The sequence below is a fragment of the Bos grunniens genome, chromosome 9 (genome assembly GCF_055505025.1).
Source record: "Bos grunniens cultivar Pamir isolate PY7600 chromosome 9, Bosgru_T2T1.0, whole genome shotgun sequence".
In the NCBI taxonomy this organism is placed as follows: domain Eukaryota; kingdom Metazoa; phylum Chordata; class Mammalia; order Artiodactyla; family Bovidae; genus Bos; species Bos grunniens.
In genome coordinates this window covers 94,769,484-94,788,320 of record NC_141173.1, presented here as the reverse complement: position 1 = coordinate 94,788,320, position 18,837 = coordinate 94,769,484, and the positions used below count along the sequence as shown (strand labels likewise).

At 41.0% G+C, this 18,837-nt stretch overlaps 1 protein-coding gene across 25 annotated transcripts in view; it reads right to left on the bottom strand.

Moving 5' to 3' along the window:
• The window catches only part of ARID1B (AT-rich interaction domain 1B), a 435,290-nt gene that overhangs the window by 19,151 nt on the left and 397,302 nt on the right, over positions 1 to 18,837 (bottom strand). For 20 of the 25 annotated variants that reach the window (XM_086318501.1, XM_086318502.1, XM_086318507.1 and 17 more), the window contains 5 exons: positions 18,020 to 18,178; positions 11,998 to 12,207; positions 6,798 to 7,002; positions 879 to 1,017; positions 448 to 620 (listed from right to left, as the gene is read on the bottom strand). In XM_086318501.1, the coding sequence (XP_086174627.1) occupies positions 448 to 620; positions 879 to 1,017; positions 6,798 to 7,002; positions 11,998 to 12,207; positions 18,020 to 18,178 (886 nt within the window). The remainder of the gene's footprint in view (positions 1 to 447; positions 621 to 878; positions 1,018 to 6,797; positions 7,003 to 11,997; positions 12,208 to 18,019; positions 18,179 to 18,837) is intronic. The other 5 variants (XM_086318510.1, XM_086318512.1, XM_086318518.1 and 2 more) reach the window with 1 other exon arrangement.

The following is an 18,837-nucleotide window of genomic DNA, read 5'->3' as shown; positions in this document are numbered from 1 at the left end:
TTTCTTCCTGGTTGTTTCCTTTCTTCTGTCAAAAACCATCTTTAGTCACATATACGTGGTTTACCTTACTTTTTATCTCGTTTGTAGCCCGTCAGCTCCACAAGGGCCTGTCTGGTTTACCAACTTAGCACCCAGCCCATGCCTTAAGACAAGCCTGATGCTGACTTGGGGCAGCATCAAGAGCACCTCTGCTTACAATATGTACCAGTCACTCTTCTAAGGCCTGTACTTATGTGCATTAACTCAGCTCCTCTTCATGACCCCTTATTATCCTAATTTCCAGATGAAGAAACCGAGGCACAGAGATGCTAAGTACTTTCCTCACGGCTGGAAATTTAGTAGGCTGTGGAGTGAGGCTCCAGTACGTCTCGAATGGGTCAGTGAGTCAGTCACAGGATGGAGAACGCCCTCTGGACCAACCCTGCGCAGAGGGCCCTTGGCATTTACCTTTCCTCATCCCCCCAAAGGGGTCCTTGTTGGGCTCATAGGGCATCCTGCCCATCACGTCTGGCATGCTCATGCCCTGCTGGTACGGGGTGCTTGGAGTCATGGAGTTGCGTTTGGGGAACGATGACTCACTTGCGTCTGAGAATGGGTCGTGCACACTGACAGTGCTGCTTCTGATGAGATGAGAGACATGAAAGCTTAACCACAGAGCATTAGTCACCTGCAAACGCTGATCCAGAAAATAAGCCAACCTTGAAATCTGTGTACATGGGAACACCATCCAAAGTAAATTATATGACTGAAACGAGTGGTAGTCAATATTTAAAGACTCACTAGAGAACACCATTTTCTCTCTCTCTAAAGTCTGCTCCAGAAAACTAAAAGATAGACAAATCTAACTTTGTATGGCTCACAGAGATCTTTTAACATACCTTCCACCTTGCATTGGGGTCATCTGTCCATGAGGGGTGGAGGCTGGAGTAGGCGGCTTCAGGTCACCTGGAACCTCTGCCATCGAATTACTGCCAGTTGACTGGGGGGTCTGTGGACCTTGCAAGGATCCTGAGTTAGCTGATAGTAGTGATACCAAGAAAAAATGGGGAGAAAACTAGAGGTTATCAAGTGAGCTCATCCTTGATAGTTATTTTTTTTTAAAAGGGAAAGAAAAATAGGACACCATCTCATGTAGAGAGAGTAACAATATCCATTGCTGGTAACGATGCAGCAAAATTAACTGTCTTACATTGTTTATGGTGAAAATCAGTAAAAGCTTTTTTTTCTAAACTATTTGGAAATGCACTTCAGATATGAGCTGTAAAATACTGGGTAAATGCTTTCCTGGGTATTTATCCCAAGAAAATCATCTAATATAAAGAAGGTTTTAGACAGAAAACTTACTTTAGTGTTGTTTATAATGGAGATAATCTGAATGTCTAAGAATAAGGAAAAATGGGACATAAAGTTTGTTTTATCAATTTGATGGACTATTGTGCTGTTTTAGAAAAACATAAAAATTATCGAGGTCTTAGGCAATGAGAAATGTTTAAGTTGTAAAGAAACGGTACAAATTAATAATGAGCTTTGTATCATTTTCCCACATCTGGATGTGTCTATGCTGTCAGTAACAGTAGTTTTTGGAGCTATGAAATAATTTGTTATTTACACAAGTCGTATTGGTTTAGAATTCTTTAATGTTATGGCAGAAACTGAAGAGGAACTAAAAAACTTGATGCAAGTGAGAGGAGAGTGAAAAAGATGGCTTAAAGCTCAACATTCAGAAAACTGAGATCATGGCATCCGGTCCCATCACTTCATGGCAAACAGATGGGGAAACAGTGGAAACAGTGTCAGACTTTATTGTTTTGGGCTCCAAAATCACTGCAGATGGTGACTGTAGCCATGAAATTAAAAGACGCTTCCTCCTTGGAAGCAAAGTTATGACCAACCTAGATAGCATATTCAAAAGCAGAGACATTACTTTGCCAACAAAGGTCCGTCTAGTCAAGGCTATGGTTTTTCCAGTGGTCATGTATGGATGTGAGAGTTAGACTGTGAAGAAAGCTGAGCGCCAAAGAATTGATGCTTTTGAACTGTGGTGTTGGAGAAGACTCTTGAGAGTCCCCTGGACTGCAAGGAGATCCAACCAGTCCATTCTGAAGGAGATCAGTCCTGAGTGTTCATCAGAAGGACTGAAGCTGAAGCTGAAACTCCAGTACTTTGGCCACCTCATGCGAAGAGTTGACTCACTGGGAAAGACCCTGATGCTGGGAGGGACTGGGGGCAGGAGGAGAAGGGGATGACAGAGGATGAGATGGTTGGATGGCATCACCGACTTGAGGGACATGAGTTTGGGTAAATTCCGGGAGTTGGTGATGGACAAGGAGGCCTGGCGTGCTACGATTCACGGGGTCTCAAAGAGTCGGACATGATTGAGCAACTGAACTGAACTGAATGTCATTATCAGAGTAATAAGACTTGGCTTTAACTATAATTACACTATAATAACCGAGCCCAGTATTGAACAGATCTTTTTAAAACTTAAGTAGGATTCATGTAAAAAATTAATCCCACCTTAAAACATAATATTTTAAGGGCTCTTGCTTTATCACTGATCATAGTCCTTAGCATGTTAGGTGTTAGATAGGTATTGGTTTCACTTATTAATTAAACAAATACTAATTGAATGAATATTGTGTGCTGTTTCCTACCATTGGAATTTATCAAATTGATAGAAAAAGATAAGAATTTCTGCCCACATACATACACACAATACTTTCAGAATTCTAACAAATAGGATTGCTGGTTGCTTATAAACAACAATTTGCATATATTATTATCTACAGTTAACGAATTGTACAATTACCACACTTTACTTTAGGGGAAACTGAGTTACACAAACCCTGGAGATCACAGAGTGCGCTATGAGTGAGTAAGAAATGGGGTCTATCACTTCTACTCAGAGAGCCTCAGCCGACCCTACATGTCTGTGCGGTTGGGGCCTGGTTGGGAATGAATACTGAGGACTGGCCAACAGAGGGTGCTTTCCATAACACCTGCCCTGGGTGCACAGGACTAGAGTGAATCAGGGAAGACTAGCTTCAACTATAGATACCTTCTTAGATGTAGATACCTTAAAATAAAAACTTACCAACTCATGCTTCTAAACCAGATCAGAGTTTTACCAAATTCAGTTTATTATATTTGTGTACCAAGTATGCATTTCCAGAGTTTCACCAAAAAATGCATATTTAAAAAGTAGATATAATGAAAGAAAGAAGTAAGAGTCTTTTACAAATATATAAGGATAACCCTACAGACATGACTGCCCCACAGAACTGGCAGGGGAAATAACTGATTTCTTGAACTCAAGAAGCAGACTGTGCAGAAGCCAGCACAGCTTCCTTGGAACACGGCTCACAAGACCGTGAGTTCAGAATGGCCCTTATTTACAAGTATTCACATTTACAGCTAAAAAAAAAAAAAAGGAAATATTCTCCCCTCTTGCCAGTGTGTTTTCCTTTCCTTTCAGGGAAAAAAAAAAAAAAAAAGAATGCAACCTCTGGAAGCTGCTAACAGAGCAGGCTGGCTCTCTAGGATATCCCTACCTTTTGCCAGAAGCTACAAATGTATACTGGAAAGTAAACAATGGAAAGGTTACTGAAGGTTAAGTACATTCACACACTTCAGACAGAACGGCCAGACTCCTAGCTGGGAAGATAATTTACACAGCATGGACCCGGTGCCCTAGTTCTGGCTGGGGTTGCAGGAAGGAGGGTAGGGAGATGAGGCATAGCTGATAGTCCCAGGTCTACGGCAACCAGAGGTCACCCAGAGGGCACCTCTGTTTATAACCTGAGCCCTTTTTCATTTATCTTCCACTGAGGATTCCCTAGTTGGATCCATGACAGGCTCTGTGACATCACCTGTCAGCTAATAATAGAAATTCAGTCAGCCACCTGCCAGCAAAGATGGATGGGTTTTTGGTTACAGACTTACTAATTGAAAGTGGAGCTTCCTCCCACCACCCGCCACCCATTCCTCCCAGCTGGGTCCCCTCTCTACCCTGCCCCTACCCGACTCTAGCTTACAGTCAGCTAAGGCCCTGGACCCCTGTGGCTGTTCATTAGATCTTCACTAACTTTTACAGTCAGTTATAACAAGAGCCCCGCCAGGACTTCAGAGATGCACCCGCACCCCCAGGCCCTGCTCAGGTTTCATTTAGGAGCCTTCCTTTGGTCGAATTGCTCTAGAACCCAAAGACACAACCTGGATCTCTGGGGTGAGAAGCCACACAGCCACTTGACAGTGAAGATCAGGGTGAAGGCTCCAGGGCTAAGGGGCAACACCTTTCAGAGGCTGACAGGACTGAATTTCAAATCTTATCAGCCGTATCACATCCGAACTGGAACACAGGGGGATGACCTTAAGTCATTAGCATCTAGGATTTAAGTTGGTTCAGAATGAACATTCGAAAAAAGAATCTAGAATGTTTCTGAGGAATCTTTTAGTTGTTTGCCTGGATGTATCGGTAAGGAATAAGCTACAGTTAGGTTCTTATGAGAAAAAACCTGACTTAAAGAACACAAATTTTGGCTGAAAATCAATTAAAATTTTTTGTAGTATATAAGGCTCTAACATGGCAAAGGTTTGGGAATAAAATTATTTGTTTCCCTTCTCTGACAATAAATGTTTCAGAAACATTTTCCTTAATAATAGGTCTGGAATGCTGGAGGCAACGCCTGGCTTTTGGTTGAGAGGCTGGCGTTACTCACTGCCCCACGGCCTGGTCCACGTTTCTGTCCTCTTGCTGAGTGGTGTGCACAACACGTGAGCCAGGCAGACTGGCCCCGTGTACCCTGCACTATGCCCTCCAGGCTGTGCACTGGCTGAACGGCTAAATTCAGGAAGCTTTCCTCCCGCTTCCTGTTTCGCAGACTCGGGCTCCATTTGGACTACTGAGAAGAATGTATTATCAGAGGTGCGCCTGCAATCCGAGCTCTTTTGTGCAGTTAAAGCGATAATGTTGCCATAAAAATCATAGTTTAAAATAAAGTGGGGGGAGAGGAAAGAGCTGACTGTTCAGAGCACAGGCCCTGTACTTTCTGAAGTGTCTATACCTCAGCAGGATTTCTTGCACTGAAGCTGATGCACACTGGGAGAGCTATTCTCCATACAGAAGTACAGACCATTCAGTGACATGAGTTCTTTCCTGGCAAATAAAATATATCTTTAGATCTTTGCAGACATCACCACTTTGGTCCCTACACCCTACTGGGTTTTTATTTTGGAAAAATAGTTTCAGAGCTGTTCAGAGGAAGCTTGTTTTACTCTGTGAACTGAATGTAATGTTGTGAGATTTTCGAAATTAGATTTCACAGTTTTTAAAGTCCACCATAAATGGAAAAGTCTGTGGATCTTTAAGGACGGGGTGAGAGAGAGGAACTTCTCTACTTGGATTTAGAACCAACAGATCTATATTGAGGTGTGCTCATTACACATGTACCCTGGGCCTTAAAAGTATTTATTTGAGATCTCTTGATTAGATATTAGCATTGCCCTCCAGATATCAGCTAGAGCAAGTAATTAAAAGAGAAACAACGCCTTTCTTTGGCTCACAGGTACCACTTTCTGTGTGAACAGTTTACCTATTACAGCACTGCTGTAAGCACAAAGTGTGGTAGGTACACCTGGCTCTCTAATTCTAGAGCCAGATGTCTGGGATCAAAGCCTGGTTCTCCCCCTCATTAGCAACAATGGGCCAGTCTGCTGAGATTGTATGTGCCTTGGTTTTCTCAGGGGTTTTAGAACAGTATCTGTATCACAGGGCTCATATGAAGATTAAACGGGAAAGCCCTGGCACACTCTAAGTGCTCAAGAAATATTGGCTATGATCATTTGACTGCATAACAGTGTTGGGGGATGTGGCAGGTACAATCAGCCACTTCATATGCAGGACAGTGTGTGCAAGTGTGACCAACACAGGGCTTGGACACAGCCAGAAACAGACCACAGAATGATCAAACTTAACTTGAGTGAGGTCACCCAGAACTTAGGATGATTCAAATCTCTTCTCATCTTCAATATTGGATTTATCAGAATACAGTGATTCAGTAATTTCAAATCTGAAATGCTAACAGTAGAACAGAAGCCATCAGGAGAGCCGAAAGGACGGCAGGGTGTCCAACAGCTGAGTGGAGAGACAGCAGAGAAGGCAGGTACCATTTTTATGATTTTGCTTCTGTGAATTCAAGTGAATCACCATTATTCCCAAGCAGTATTTGCTTAGATTCCTGACCTCTAGCTCAAAGCTAATTTGGACTCCACTTTCGCAGAAACAGGGCTATACAGATCTTTATCATGAAAGTTTGCTGAATTCGCTACAAGCAAAAACTTGCTTGGCAGGGAACATTAAATATGAGGTCCAAATTTCATTTTGCTGTGTACAAATCTGAGTATCTCCGACAGAGGCAGAGCTGGTGGAAGCTGGCTGTTAAATCTGCAGGGTGCATTTCCAGTATGAGCACAGGTTAATGGGAAGACATTTTGATAGTTAGATGGGATATTTAAAAATAACTGTATAAGGAATTAAGGTATATAACTCAGAACCTGAAGTCTACTTTGACTAGAAAAGGTAAAGCAAAAGATCGGCACCTTCAAAGTGCACAGCAGAAACACAATATCCCCAGTTCATTCTTCCTTCCCTTAGGCACTGCTAATGGGGTCCAGTTAAACGAACAAGAGAAGACAGGATGTCCCTTCCCCTCTCTCAGACCCCAGTGTGTCCTGTTTGCTCTGCTGAGTGGCCATCTCAGAGCCTGGGAGGGGCTCCCGGCTGCAGCGCCCCCACTTACCAGGAGATGGCGGCTGGAGCTTGGGCTGCTTCTTGGTGTCGCCCGTGCTGAAGACTTCCGGCGGGGGCTCCTCCCCACGCTCGATCTTGCACTCAAAGGCAAACAGGTACTGAATATACTGCTTTTTCAGGGAGCTTGCTGCACTGCTCGAAGTGCCAACATTTAGGTTGGTTGCCAGCTCACGCCACTTCTTGTTTTTATTAACCTAGCCGAAAAAAAAAAAAAAAAGGTAGGATCACTGGTTTGCAGCAGAGTGGCTTGTTTAAAGCCAGGAAACAAAAAAAAGCACTTAATATCTTGGTTTACTTTTTTTTTTTCATTTGCCTCTTTTAACTAATGCTCATTACTCCCACTCAGTAGTGCATAGACAGCATTTACAGTTATAAAACCATTAAGGAACCTGCTGATAGCTACATAAAAAGCATTGCTCGTGGAGATTCTTCTGCCCGGTGCATCTTCTAATGCCTCAGAGTCTGCCAGAGTGGGTGCTGCTCGGAGCCGGCGATTTATCTGAGCAAAGGCGCTCTTGCTCACCCCCATCTCACTCATATTTTTTTAAAAAAAGGGTGTCTAAAAACTAATTTAAAAAGCAATAACAGAATTATTTTGCAATTTAAGTATTTGAGCCTTAATAAGAAAAACAATGTCTCCTTCCAACAGCCACAAGCTTCTAGAAAGATGAGCCTATAATTTCTGTTCATGCCCAGTCTTTGACATGAGGCGTTCTTGTAGTGTTGGGTGAAGGAGGCCCCAACCAAATGAGCCCAATCTAACAGTCCAGCGGAAGTCATCAACCCTGTCTGAGCTGTGGAGACACCAGCTAGCTGACATGGCAGCACCAGTGGGCTTGGGAAGGGGCACATAGGACCATCCAGTGTTCCCACTTACACTCAGGCTGGAGGGAATACAACTGCAAAAAGAGAAGAAAGGAAAGGAATCCTCAAATGTTATATAAGATTTGAGGAATTCATTTAACTTTTTGATTGATTCCCAATGGGAACATGTCACATGAGGCTGACACACGAAGGAAACATGAAGGCCTGCAAATGCTTGTGGAATATTTTGCCTTTAGATGTGTCCTGTGTTAAGTAGCATGGGTTAAAGGGACAGTGAATTTGAATGAAATGTTCAATTTTTGGATTCAAACTTCCTCACAAAGCTCTTTATGTCCATTTACTTAGTATTAAATGGTGCATGAGAAACCAGAGAATACTCTTGGGAATGCTTAGTGCCATTTTTGGTACTGAATGCCAGGCTGCAACGGGCAGGCCTGTGACTGCTTCTAAAACAGCAGGCAGAGTGCTGCCTGGGACACTCTGAAAAGCAAGGCTTTTAGCTGATTCCTCTGGGGCTGCAGCACCTGTTCGAACCACATCTGATGGGGTGTGAGTGACAATGCAGCCAAGGCCTCACTGCTGGGAATCACTACTACATTCAAGCAACTTCATCAGCTAAGCCAGCAGCATCTTGCTCACAGACCCAACCTGGGAGTCCACTTGGCTGAGTGAGGTGTCCTGACGGTTCCTTGCTTCTGTGAGATGGGTGAAAGCCTTCGCTGGCCACCACCCACACCTGGTCACACCTGGTCTGCATCCTGTGATCCCATCTGATTACGCCATCTGGAGTCAAGCTCTAATTGCTTCATTTAGAGGCCTCAGTCTTGGGTGGGAGGAGGCTCCTCAGGGAGGGCTGAGAACAAAAGCCTCTCCTGCACACCCCTGCAGCCCGGAGACCAGGGTGGGTCCTCAGTGATACCTGCGCATCAGCTGACCTACCTTTGGATAGGGAGGCCCGGAACACCTGAGGCCCGGAGCAGCTCCTTTCACTGGTCTGGGAGGGAGCTCAGGAACTGACAGGTTTTAAATGCTCCCAGGTGCTGCTATGAACACCTAGGTCGGAGAACCAAGGGTAGATAAAGGGCATGTGCTTCGCAATCAAACAAACCTGGCCCCACCACCTACCCTGAGAATCCCTGGGCCACAACATTCTTGTACAGTCGGCCTTCCCTGTTCCCTGGTTCTGCATTTGTGAATTCAACCAATTGTGAACTGAAAGTATTGAAAAAACAAAACAAAACAAAACAAAAACCCCGACTCCGCCCCAAAGAAAGTTCCAAGAAGCAACACTTGAACTTGTACCAGCAACTATTTACATAGCATTACACTGTATTGGGTATAAGTAACTGAGAGATGACCTTTAGTATATGGGAGGTGGTGTGTAGGTTCCAGAAATAAAGAGGCTTGAGCTCACAGGGTTTCAGTATTTGTGGGGATCCTGGAACCAGTGCTCTGTGGACCCCAGGGGACGACTGTACTTCAATCTGTTACATCTCTTCTTCAGGGCTGACGACTCTGCATTCCATGGGTGTTGAGAGAGAAGTGACAAGAAAAAGGACGGTGCCCAGGATGCAGCAGGCAGTCACCCCTGAGGGCCCTTTTCTCCATTCTACTTCGGGATCAGATCAGATCAGATCAGTCGCGTCCGACTCTTTGCGACCCCATGAATCACAGCACGCCAGGCCTCCCTGTCCATCACCAACTCCCGGAGTTCACTCAGACTCACGTCCATCGAGTCAGTGATGCCATCCAGCCATCTCATCCTCTGTCGTCCCCTTCTCCTCTTGCCCCCAATTCCTCCCAGCATCAGAGTCTTTTCCAATGAGTCTTTTCACATGAGGTGGCCAAAGTACTGGAGTTTCAGCTTTAGCATCATTCCTTCCAAAGAAATCCCAGGGCTGATCTCCTTCAGAATGGACTGGTTGGATCTCCTTGCAGCCCAAGGGACTCTCAAGTCTTCTCCAACACCACAGTTCAAAAGCATCAATTCTTCGGCACTCAGCCTTCTTCACAGTCAAACGCTCACATCCATACATGACCACAGGAAAAACCATAGCCTTGACTAGACGAACCTTTGTTGGCAAATGTCTCTGCTTTTGAATATGCTATCTAGGTTGGTCATAACTTTCCTTCCAAGGAGGAAGCGTCTTTTAATTTCATGCCTGCAGTCACCATCTGTAGTGATTTTGGAGCGCAGAAAAATAAAGTCTGACACTGTTTCCACTGTTTCCCCATCTATTTCCCATGAAGTGATGGGACTGGATGCCATGATCTTCATTTTCTGAATGTTGAGCTTTAAGCCAACTTTTTCACTCTCCACTTTCACTTTCAAGAGGCTTTTTAGTTCCTCTTTACTTTCTGCCATAAGGGTGGTGTCATCTGCATATCTGAGGTTATTGATATTTCTCCAGGCAATCTTGATTCCAGCTTGTGTTTCTTCCAGTCCAGCGTTTCTCATGATGTACTCTGCATATAAGTTAAATAAACAGGGTGACAATATACAGCCTTGACGTACTCCTTTTCCTATTTGGAACCAGTTTGTTGTTCCATGTCCAGTTGTAACTGTTGCTTCTTGACCTGCATACAAATTTCTCAAGAGGCAGACCAGGTGGTCTGGTATTCCCATCTCTTTCAGAATTTTCCACAGTTTCTTGTGATCCACACAGTCAAAGGCTTTGGCATAGTCAATAAAGCAGAAATAGATGTTTTTCTGGAACTCTCTTGCTTTTTCCATGATCCAGCAGATGTTGGCAATTTGATCTCTGGTTCCTCTGCCTTTTCTAAAACCAGCTTGAACATCAGGAAGTTCACGGTTCACATATTGCTGAAGCCTGGCTTGGAGAATTTTGAGCATTACTTTACTAGTGCGTGAGATGAGTACAATTGTGTGGTAGTTTGAGCATTCTTTGGCATTGCCTTTCTTTGGGATTGGAATGAAAACTGACCTTTTTCAGTCCTGTGGCCACTGCTGAGTTATCCCAAATTTGCTGGCATATTGAGTGCAGCACTTTCACAGCATCATCTTTCAGGATTTGAAATAGCTCAACTGGGATTCTATCACCTCCACTAAGTTCATAGTGATGCTTTCTAAGGCCCACTTGACTTCATATTCCAGGATGTCTGGCTCTAGGTCAATGATCACACCATCGTGATTATCTGGGTTGTGAAGATTTTTGTACAGTTCTTCTGTGTATTCTTGCCATCTCTTCTTATTATCTTCTGCTTCTGTTAGGTCCATACCATTTCTGTCCTTTATCGAGCCCATCTTTGCATGAAATGTTCCTTTGGTATCTCTGATTTTCTTAGAGAGATCTCTAGTCTTTCCCATTCTGTTGTTTTCCTCTATTTCTTTGCATTGATTGCTGAAGAAGGCTTTCTTATCTCTTCTTGCTATTCTTTGGAACTCTGCATTTAGATGTTTATATCTTTCCTTTTCTCTTTTGCTTTTCGCTTCTCTTCTTTTCACAGCTATTTGTAAGGCCTCCCCAGACAGCCATTTTGCTTTTTTGCATTTCTTTTCCATGGGGATGGTCTTGATCCCTGTCTCCTGTACAATGTCACGAACCTCATTCCATAGTTTATCAGGTATTCTATCTATCAGATCTAGGCCCTTAAATCTATTTCTCACTTCCACTGTATAATCATAAGGGATTATGATTCAGGTATGACCTACCTGATTTAGGTCATACCTGAATGGTCTAGTGGTTTTCCCTACTTCGGGATATTGGACACACAAACCCGCCTCAGTGGTAAAAACAGGGCTGTGAAGAGGGAAACGAGAATGTGGCCCCTAGGGTACAGAATGAAGGGGCAAGTGCATGGGAGGCATCTGCACAACCCCAAAAGGAGTGCCTCTGGGCATTCTGCACCTGGGTGCCCCCAGCCGTGGGAAAGGACAGCACTGCCCCTCCTGTCACCCAGGTACAGCGGACATGGTCGTAGAAGGATGCCAGTTTTCTTGTTAACTTGCTCTGGATAGAGGGAAACAGTGAATTTGATTTCTATCTGATCTAGACATTTAGTCATTTGCAAAACATTTCTGTTTACCATGAAATTCTAACACAGATTCCACAGAATTCGAGAACTGTTAGGGACCTTGAAGCAAAAACCTAGCTCAAATGTCTCATTTTACAGTTGATGATTGAGTCCATATAAATGACCTACTGAGGTCACTCTGCGAATGGGTGGCAGATCGGGTTCCCTGACCCCAGTACAGCCCCCGCCCCCCACCTGCCACACGTGAACATGGATCCAGTAAAGTGACCTTCCTAGAGGCTCAGCTTTTTCTTTGTGAGAAAAAAAAAACATTCACGTTTGCATATTCAAAGCTCATCCATAACATCTCCTCATTCAGCTGTTCTCACCTGTGCCAAACCTCCGATCTCTTTGACGCAGACATAGAGTCGGAAGAGGTCCAAGGGCTTCTTGCCCACTGCAGGCAGACTTGAGACCGGGGAGCCCCTCTCCTCCATGAAGGTGAGGTAGCGGTCCACCCACAGCTTCCTCTCTGGCTCATTCCCCAGCTCATACACCTTTGTGATCTTTTCCCCAGTGGTGGTGGATGAGCTGGACTTCTAGAGCCCAGGGCAGCATTTGGAGATGGGGCATAAGCGGGCGAGGGAAATGGAAGAAGGTGAGAAAAAAAGTAATGAGCTACCAAATACAAGAAGAGAAGAAATTTTAAAACTACTGCTATCACACAACAATCAGGAATGAAGGCTACTAGTTCAGGCACAAAGTATACATTTTCTCAATTAAGAATTAACTTTGGCTTTAACTAAAGGGCCCAAACTCCCCCTTTTATATACTCGAAAAACAGAACAAAAATCTTTTTTACTTTATCAATATAAGCGTTGAATCCCAGAAGGCAAGACTCCAATGACCCCTCATGTAATTTTTTCTTTTTTTTAAAAAAGGTGCAAGTTCATTGAATGGCCACAATGAGTTTAAAGTTTCAACTGTAATATTATAGAGCCCCCCTCCTCGTTACATAGACGCCTACATTTCCTTGTCAAACATGAATGACCAATGTATAGCTTTATTAAAACTAAATCATATGGAGGTAGAGCACATACGTGATGTGTGTTGAAAAATACAAAGTAGGTCACATGTCATCGGACCCAGCGGGGTGTGCGCTTTACATGTGAGAGCCTTCTAAATTAATGGCCAGTTACTAGCATTCTCTCAGAATGATCTGCTTTCCTGACTTAAGATTTCTTGAACTTTTCTGTCAAAGTAATTTTAATAGATTTCTTAAGCGACCATGTGTTCATCACAAACACATGTGCTATTTCATACTCCCAGCTTATTTATGAACGTTTACTTTTATGCGCCCATTTGGTTTATACTGATGTTCTAATTCTTGGTCTTTCATTTTTCTAATCTTATATTTGATACTAAAATGTCAGAAGTGGCTGTTTCTGCACACCTGAAGCTCACCCTCTGGATTATGTGATCTGGGAAGGTAATACTTTTTGTTCTAAACAGCCCAACTGTATATTCTCCCTTTCTTTTATGTCTCTGTATTTGTAACAATATTTGTATACTTGTAATATCTGAAACTGTGGGATTCTTGTGCAAAATCACTTGTAAATTCTCAATTAAATATTTCCTTGGAATAATAATATATTTCATTTAGTCATGTTTATTTACTAGGTTATCATTTGCAATGTATAGTATTATGTTAGATGAAGTTTTTTTAACTCTTTTTCGTTATATTTAGCTCAACATAATTTTAAACATGTGACCTGAAATGGGGATGGTGAGTTAAATAACATAACTGTCATTAAGGTTTGATGCTACCTTGTTTAGCAAAGTGATTCCCAATAAAACTAGGGCCTGAGAAAGGATGCTTGAGAATGAAACTAATCAAGCTGATGGGTGGCAGAGGTCCTTCCAATTAACATGTAATTTCCCAAGCTATTTTTGCTAAAATTTTAAGCCTTCAGCTTTAGAATTATTGAAACATAAAATCTTTATATAAAACATATAAAAATGGGTGATACAGCTGATGTAAATAAAAACTGTAGAGTGGCAGGATTAAAAAAAAAAACTGTGACCTTTTACAATTTATATTGATGAAGCTAAAGAGCAAGTCACCTAACAGTTACTTTAGATAGGAACTTAAAATGTATATACATATTCTTATATATGTCTTATAAATTCATGTATATACCAGAAATATAGAACACATTCCATATCCAAGTAAGTTTGTACATTTTATCATATTCTTATATCCAAGGAGTCTCTGACTAGGGAAAGAAACTGTTCTAACACATCTTATACCACATTCTCATCCTGGGAACATTTCAGCAGCTTTGTCATCATTAATGAGGTAGTTATTAACAAGAGGTTTCTAAATCCTACTGCTGAAAACCTTTTTGTCTTTATTGGGAGGCACACTGAAAAAATGGACCCAATCTTTTAAAAAAATAAAAATCTGAAATAAGAATCAGAGGAAAAAAGCACTATCACATAAAATCAATTAATATAACAACAAACCACCACCACCATGAACCTCCCCCTTTTATTTCATCTGTGAAAAATTGAGAGGTAAAAATTTGAGATTCAATTTAAGAATAAGAGATATAAAGTCAATCATTTCAATTTACAATTACTCTAAGTGCTCCACCAACATCCTGAATATAAGAACCAACTGCTATTTCTGGCCTGGTCCTCTCTAAACCCCAAATGTGGAAGGGCTCCAGGAGAACAGTTCATCATGACCCAAGCAATGAGACTATGGTGTTTGTTCCTATTTATGAAAGGACTGCATTCTCATAAACTGAAATGGGTCTAAAGGAATGATTCACTTAGTTTGACTATCCACAGTTTACCTTTTCTTACCATTCTTTGTTAAATGAACTTAAGTTTAACTTCTATATATCTCAATTTGTTCTCATAAAATGAGAAAACCTTAATGAAGATAATTGCTTATAATAGTTTTATTTTTCATAGTTTTTAGATCTTTAAAAATGCACTTTATGGTGCCGTAATGTAGGAAAAGGCATCTTTATGAAAAGAAAGTGGTCAAGCCTCAGTTATGTGTCAGGTCCTAGAAGAGACCTCCTCTGAGGTCAGCTCCCTGGTCTGAATCATCACTAGTTTTATTTGTCCTTAGTGGCACCTGGCCTCACAGGGCATCAAGGTGTGTGTCCTGCGTGGGATTAGCTGTCTGCCTTCCACTCTTCTGACCAGACCTTACGTTCCACAGGGCAGGACCTGTGTTGACTTTGCATCACCGACAGTGACAGCACACTGAAGGTACTCAGTAGGTATTTATTCTATAAGTGAATACTCCTATGAATGAGAAAGGTCTGAGAAGTCTGGCACCATCCAAGTAAGAATTAACAGCTGATTAAAACAGTCTATAAATAGGCTTTCAGTGAGCAAGGTGCTAAGTGAACGTGGACACAGTCTAATAAGACTGAAAGCTGAGAAGGGATTGGCGGACAAGTAACATCTCCATTCCCAGTCTCCAGGTGACACCCTAGCCCATTCCCAAAGTTAGTATCTGTTAGTCCAAACAGAGAAAAATGATATTAAGAAAAACAAAAGCCCTAGGAAGTAAAGACTATACACTTTATCACTGATTAGGCTCAACATGCACTTTTTTTGTTCTCAGACATTAGTTTTGATGTGACCTTTGGATAAATGTCATTTACATTCTACTCATCAACAATGGGCAAAAGAAAAAAAAAAACTAGCCCTGCAGGAAGATAGTTAACTTTTCCAGGCCACTAGAACACCTCATTTTGCTTTGATACTGTAAAAATGGTATCTTACTGCATGAAACATTGTCTTGGAGGCAAGAAAAAGAAATGGAGATTGCTGAAAAATTACAGCAAGACATTATTATGATGCCACAAAAGTTTTCCTTGCATATAACTTAATTAAGTCTATAAGTAGACGTTTCCTCAAATCTTTGAGGCAGATTTACATTTCAGCAGTCTTTACCATATGCCTGGTAATATGTGTATATGCATGTGTATGTGCAAATGTTTATTTTTATTGTAGAATGTTTTGTAACAAAACTGTTGGTCCACAGCACACTGTCAAAGCATAGAACATCTTTGTTATTTAGTTCATTTCAGGTCTGTTATTAGACAAGCTTTATTAGGAACACTGTGAGGAGCAATTTTAAGTACAATTTAAAGTTGCATCTCAGAAAGAGAAGTTAAATACTCTTCAACATGTATCTGCAGTGATTTGACAGTAGAGATAATCTGAGGTCCTTCATAACAATCTCCTTTCGTTCCCTTCTTGAATGAGCATTTCATTTGAGTGTGGAGTTGTTTACTCAATACAAAGCAATCTCTAACACCTTCACTACCTCAAATCACATCCTCCCTTGTTTTTTTTTTCTATGACTGGAGCCAGAAGTATGATCGTGAATTTTTAAGTAAAAAGTGGTTATTTACAGGGAGCGATAATGTATGTAGAACTATATAGAAAAAAGAGGACAGTAATATGTGATTTTTAAGTATGATTATGTTACAGTTAGAAAATTAAATCAATAATTCAGTTTATTTTTCTTTCTCATATTTAAGTAGAAGGAAGGGTTTTGATAATAGTTTCCTATGGATTTACTGGATACAGATAACGTGACAATAACTTAAAATATAATAAATATCTCAATCATTATTATCCAGAAATCAGCAAGATGGAAATTTTAAACATGTAGTATGGGTCTATTAGAAGTCTTTAAGAAAAATCTTTTTTTTCTCCACTCATGTTTTATTGGTCATCTCTTATTTTCTAACATCAGTTCCCTACCCTACTTGAAATCCCTTCCTCTCTCTCTGAATTTCTCCCCTCTTCCCATTAGCAGACTTAATGCTAAATTCCTGTCCATTTTATCTTAAGGTTTTAAAGATATTTTCAACCTCCGAAATTTTCCCCTCTGAGCCAATAAACAAATGTTTTTGAAAAGTTATACATAGGGTTCTATTTGTTGACTTGAGAATATTACTGATTCAAAAATGTTTTTTCTTTAATGAAAAGAAAAACCAGAACAGATTATGGGACAACCCCCTTCCCCATGTTGGCTGCCTTCTGAGACTCAAAGCAAACAACACAGATATCAGAATTAAGAAGCTGCACTCTCTCTTTCCATACTAGAAGCATTTTTTCATTTCATCTTGGTTGTTGAAAAAGCGAAACACATGTCTAGAGAAGAGGTAACAGTGAATATTGCCCTTTCTTCCTCTGAAAAGGAAAATGCTGGTTATAGTAGAGCTCCACATGAATTTTACAAACATTTACTGGAACTACCAAATCTTCAAACCTTCAGCTCTATCTGTTTAAACCAGTGAATGGATAATTAATAGCAGCCTCCTTGTGGGGTTTTGACTAGATTGCCAGATTCTGCAGTTAGAGTCTTCTTCCCTCCAACTTGCTTTTCCTGAGCTGTGCTCTTCAATACATTGTCTTACAAAAATTAGCGTATTAATTAAGCCTTCTTGGCAAGTAATTACATGTTCAGTTTTTTTTTTTTAAAGATCTTTTGATTCCCTATATGAATGTAAAATAAAGGTTACTACAGTGCCATTCTTCTTCTTCTTTAATGGCACAGAATTAATTTCTTTAGTAGGAAAATAAAAGCCTAGTTCTATAGACAGAAGAATATTAAGGCAAAAAAAAAAAATTCCCTTATATACACATTCCCACTTTTTAAAAATATCATATAAAATCAACAATTTTAAGATTCTCAGCATGCTTGCACAGGATATAAATTTTCTATCTCATATGATTCTAATGTAGGCACATATTAATCTATGAGTAGCATTCCAAATATTCACATATGCTAACATTTCTACAAATCTTCTGTTATTTTCTGACAACTAGATTGAAACAAAGTAGGGCTATAACATGCTGAACTGTGCCCAGAGTGTAGTATTTGTTTTCAAGATACAGGTAGTTGTGACATAAGATGTTTTAGACACAATAGCCCATAAAAGATTTAGTCCAAAGGCCAAACTTATCATTTATTCCATGGCTGCTATTAGTTACCACGTAAATGGACAGTTAACTCATTTTAAAGATCTTCCAGAAGCGCACAATGGGTTAGACATTTAAACAAAATCACTGTGTGAAGGAGTTTGGGCCCAGTAGTACAATCACATGCTTCTTACAGACGCTTCTTTGTATCAGTGGTTTCATTATCAGCAATCAACTTATGTTATGATGCATACAAACTTTACTCATTTTGTTACTAGTATAATTACGAAGAAAATCCTTTCATGGATAAATTATGAAGAAAAAGTCTTATAAAACAAATTAATAAGCAAGCATTAAAGTAGAATTAATTATCAAAAAAACCCCCAAAAACCAAAAAAACAAAACAAAACAAAAAAGACAAAAAAACAAAAAACCAGAGCCACTTACAGGGCTTGATGGAGTCTTTGGCCAGCCTGGGCTGCTAATGCTATCACTTTCATCTCCATGAAATGAGGAGATGCTAGCAGAGCTGGGGGACATTGGGGAAGGGACTGGCAGGTTGCCGGGGGTTGGGGGCTGAGAAATACCCTGAGAGCTGTAGCTATCCTGTGGTAGAGGAATAAAAAAAAAAAAAAATGACAAAGGTAGGGCAAACTTTATTTAAAATAACAAAAAGCACATCCAGTTTAACAGACTAATTTTTATATATAATATATATATATAAAGACATGTACAAACAAACACACAAAACCACACACATATAAAGGTATTAAAACAACATTCTTAATTAGTAAACTTGGTAAGTTTGCTGGATGCTGGATAAGACCACTAAGCCACCATGCTTATTCAAGCTTACATGGAATGCTAAGCATGGGTTACCCCTTATGAAAGAAAGAAAGGAAAAAAAAAAAAAAAAGCTGTTCACCTTATTTATCAAATAAGGCAGGAAAGCAAAATATTAAGTATGCTGTTGTTGCTGAGGCGGCCAAAACAGGAAGCTATAAACTGAAGGCAGAGAAAATGGCTGCAAGTATCAAAACCAGGCAAGACCCCTTCCTTCTCCCCACCCCCGAGGCACTTCTCTGGGTGGGTCCTGTCCCTCCGCCCCCTCCCACACCCAGTTAAATGCCATAAGAACTAGTAACTTTCAGATCCACACCATGAAGGGGGTGGGGAAAGAAGACTGCAAATGTGTCGCACAAGATGGAGGCATGCAGAAGAGAAGAAACCAAATGAAAAGAGAGGAGAGCACACGGCAGCTTCAG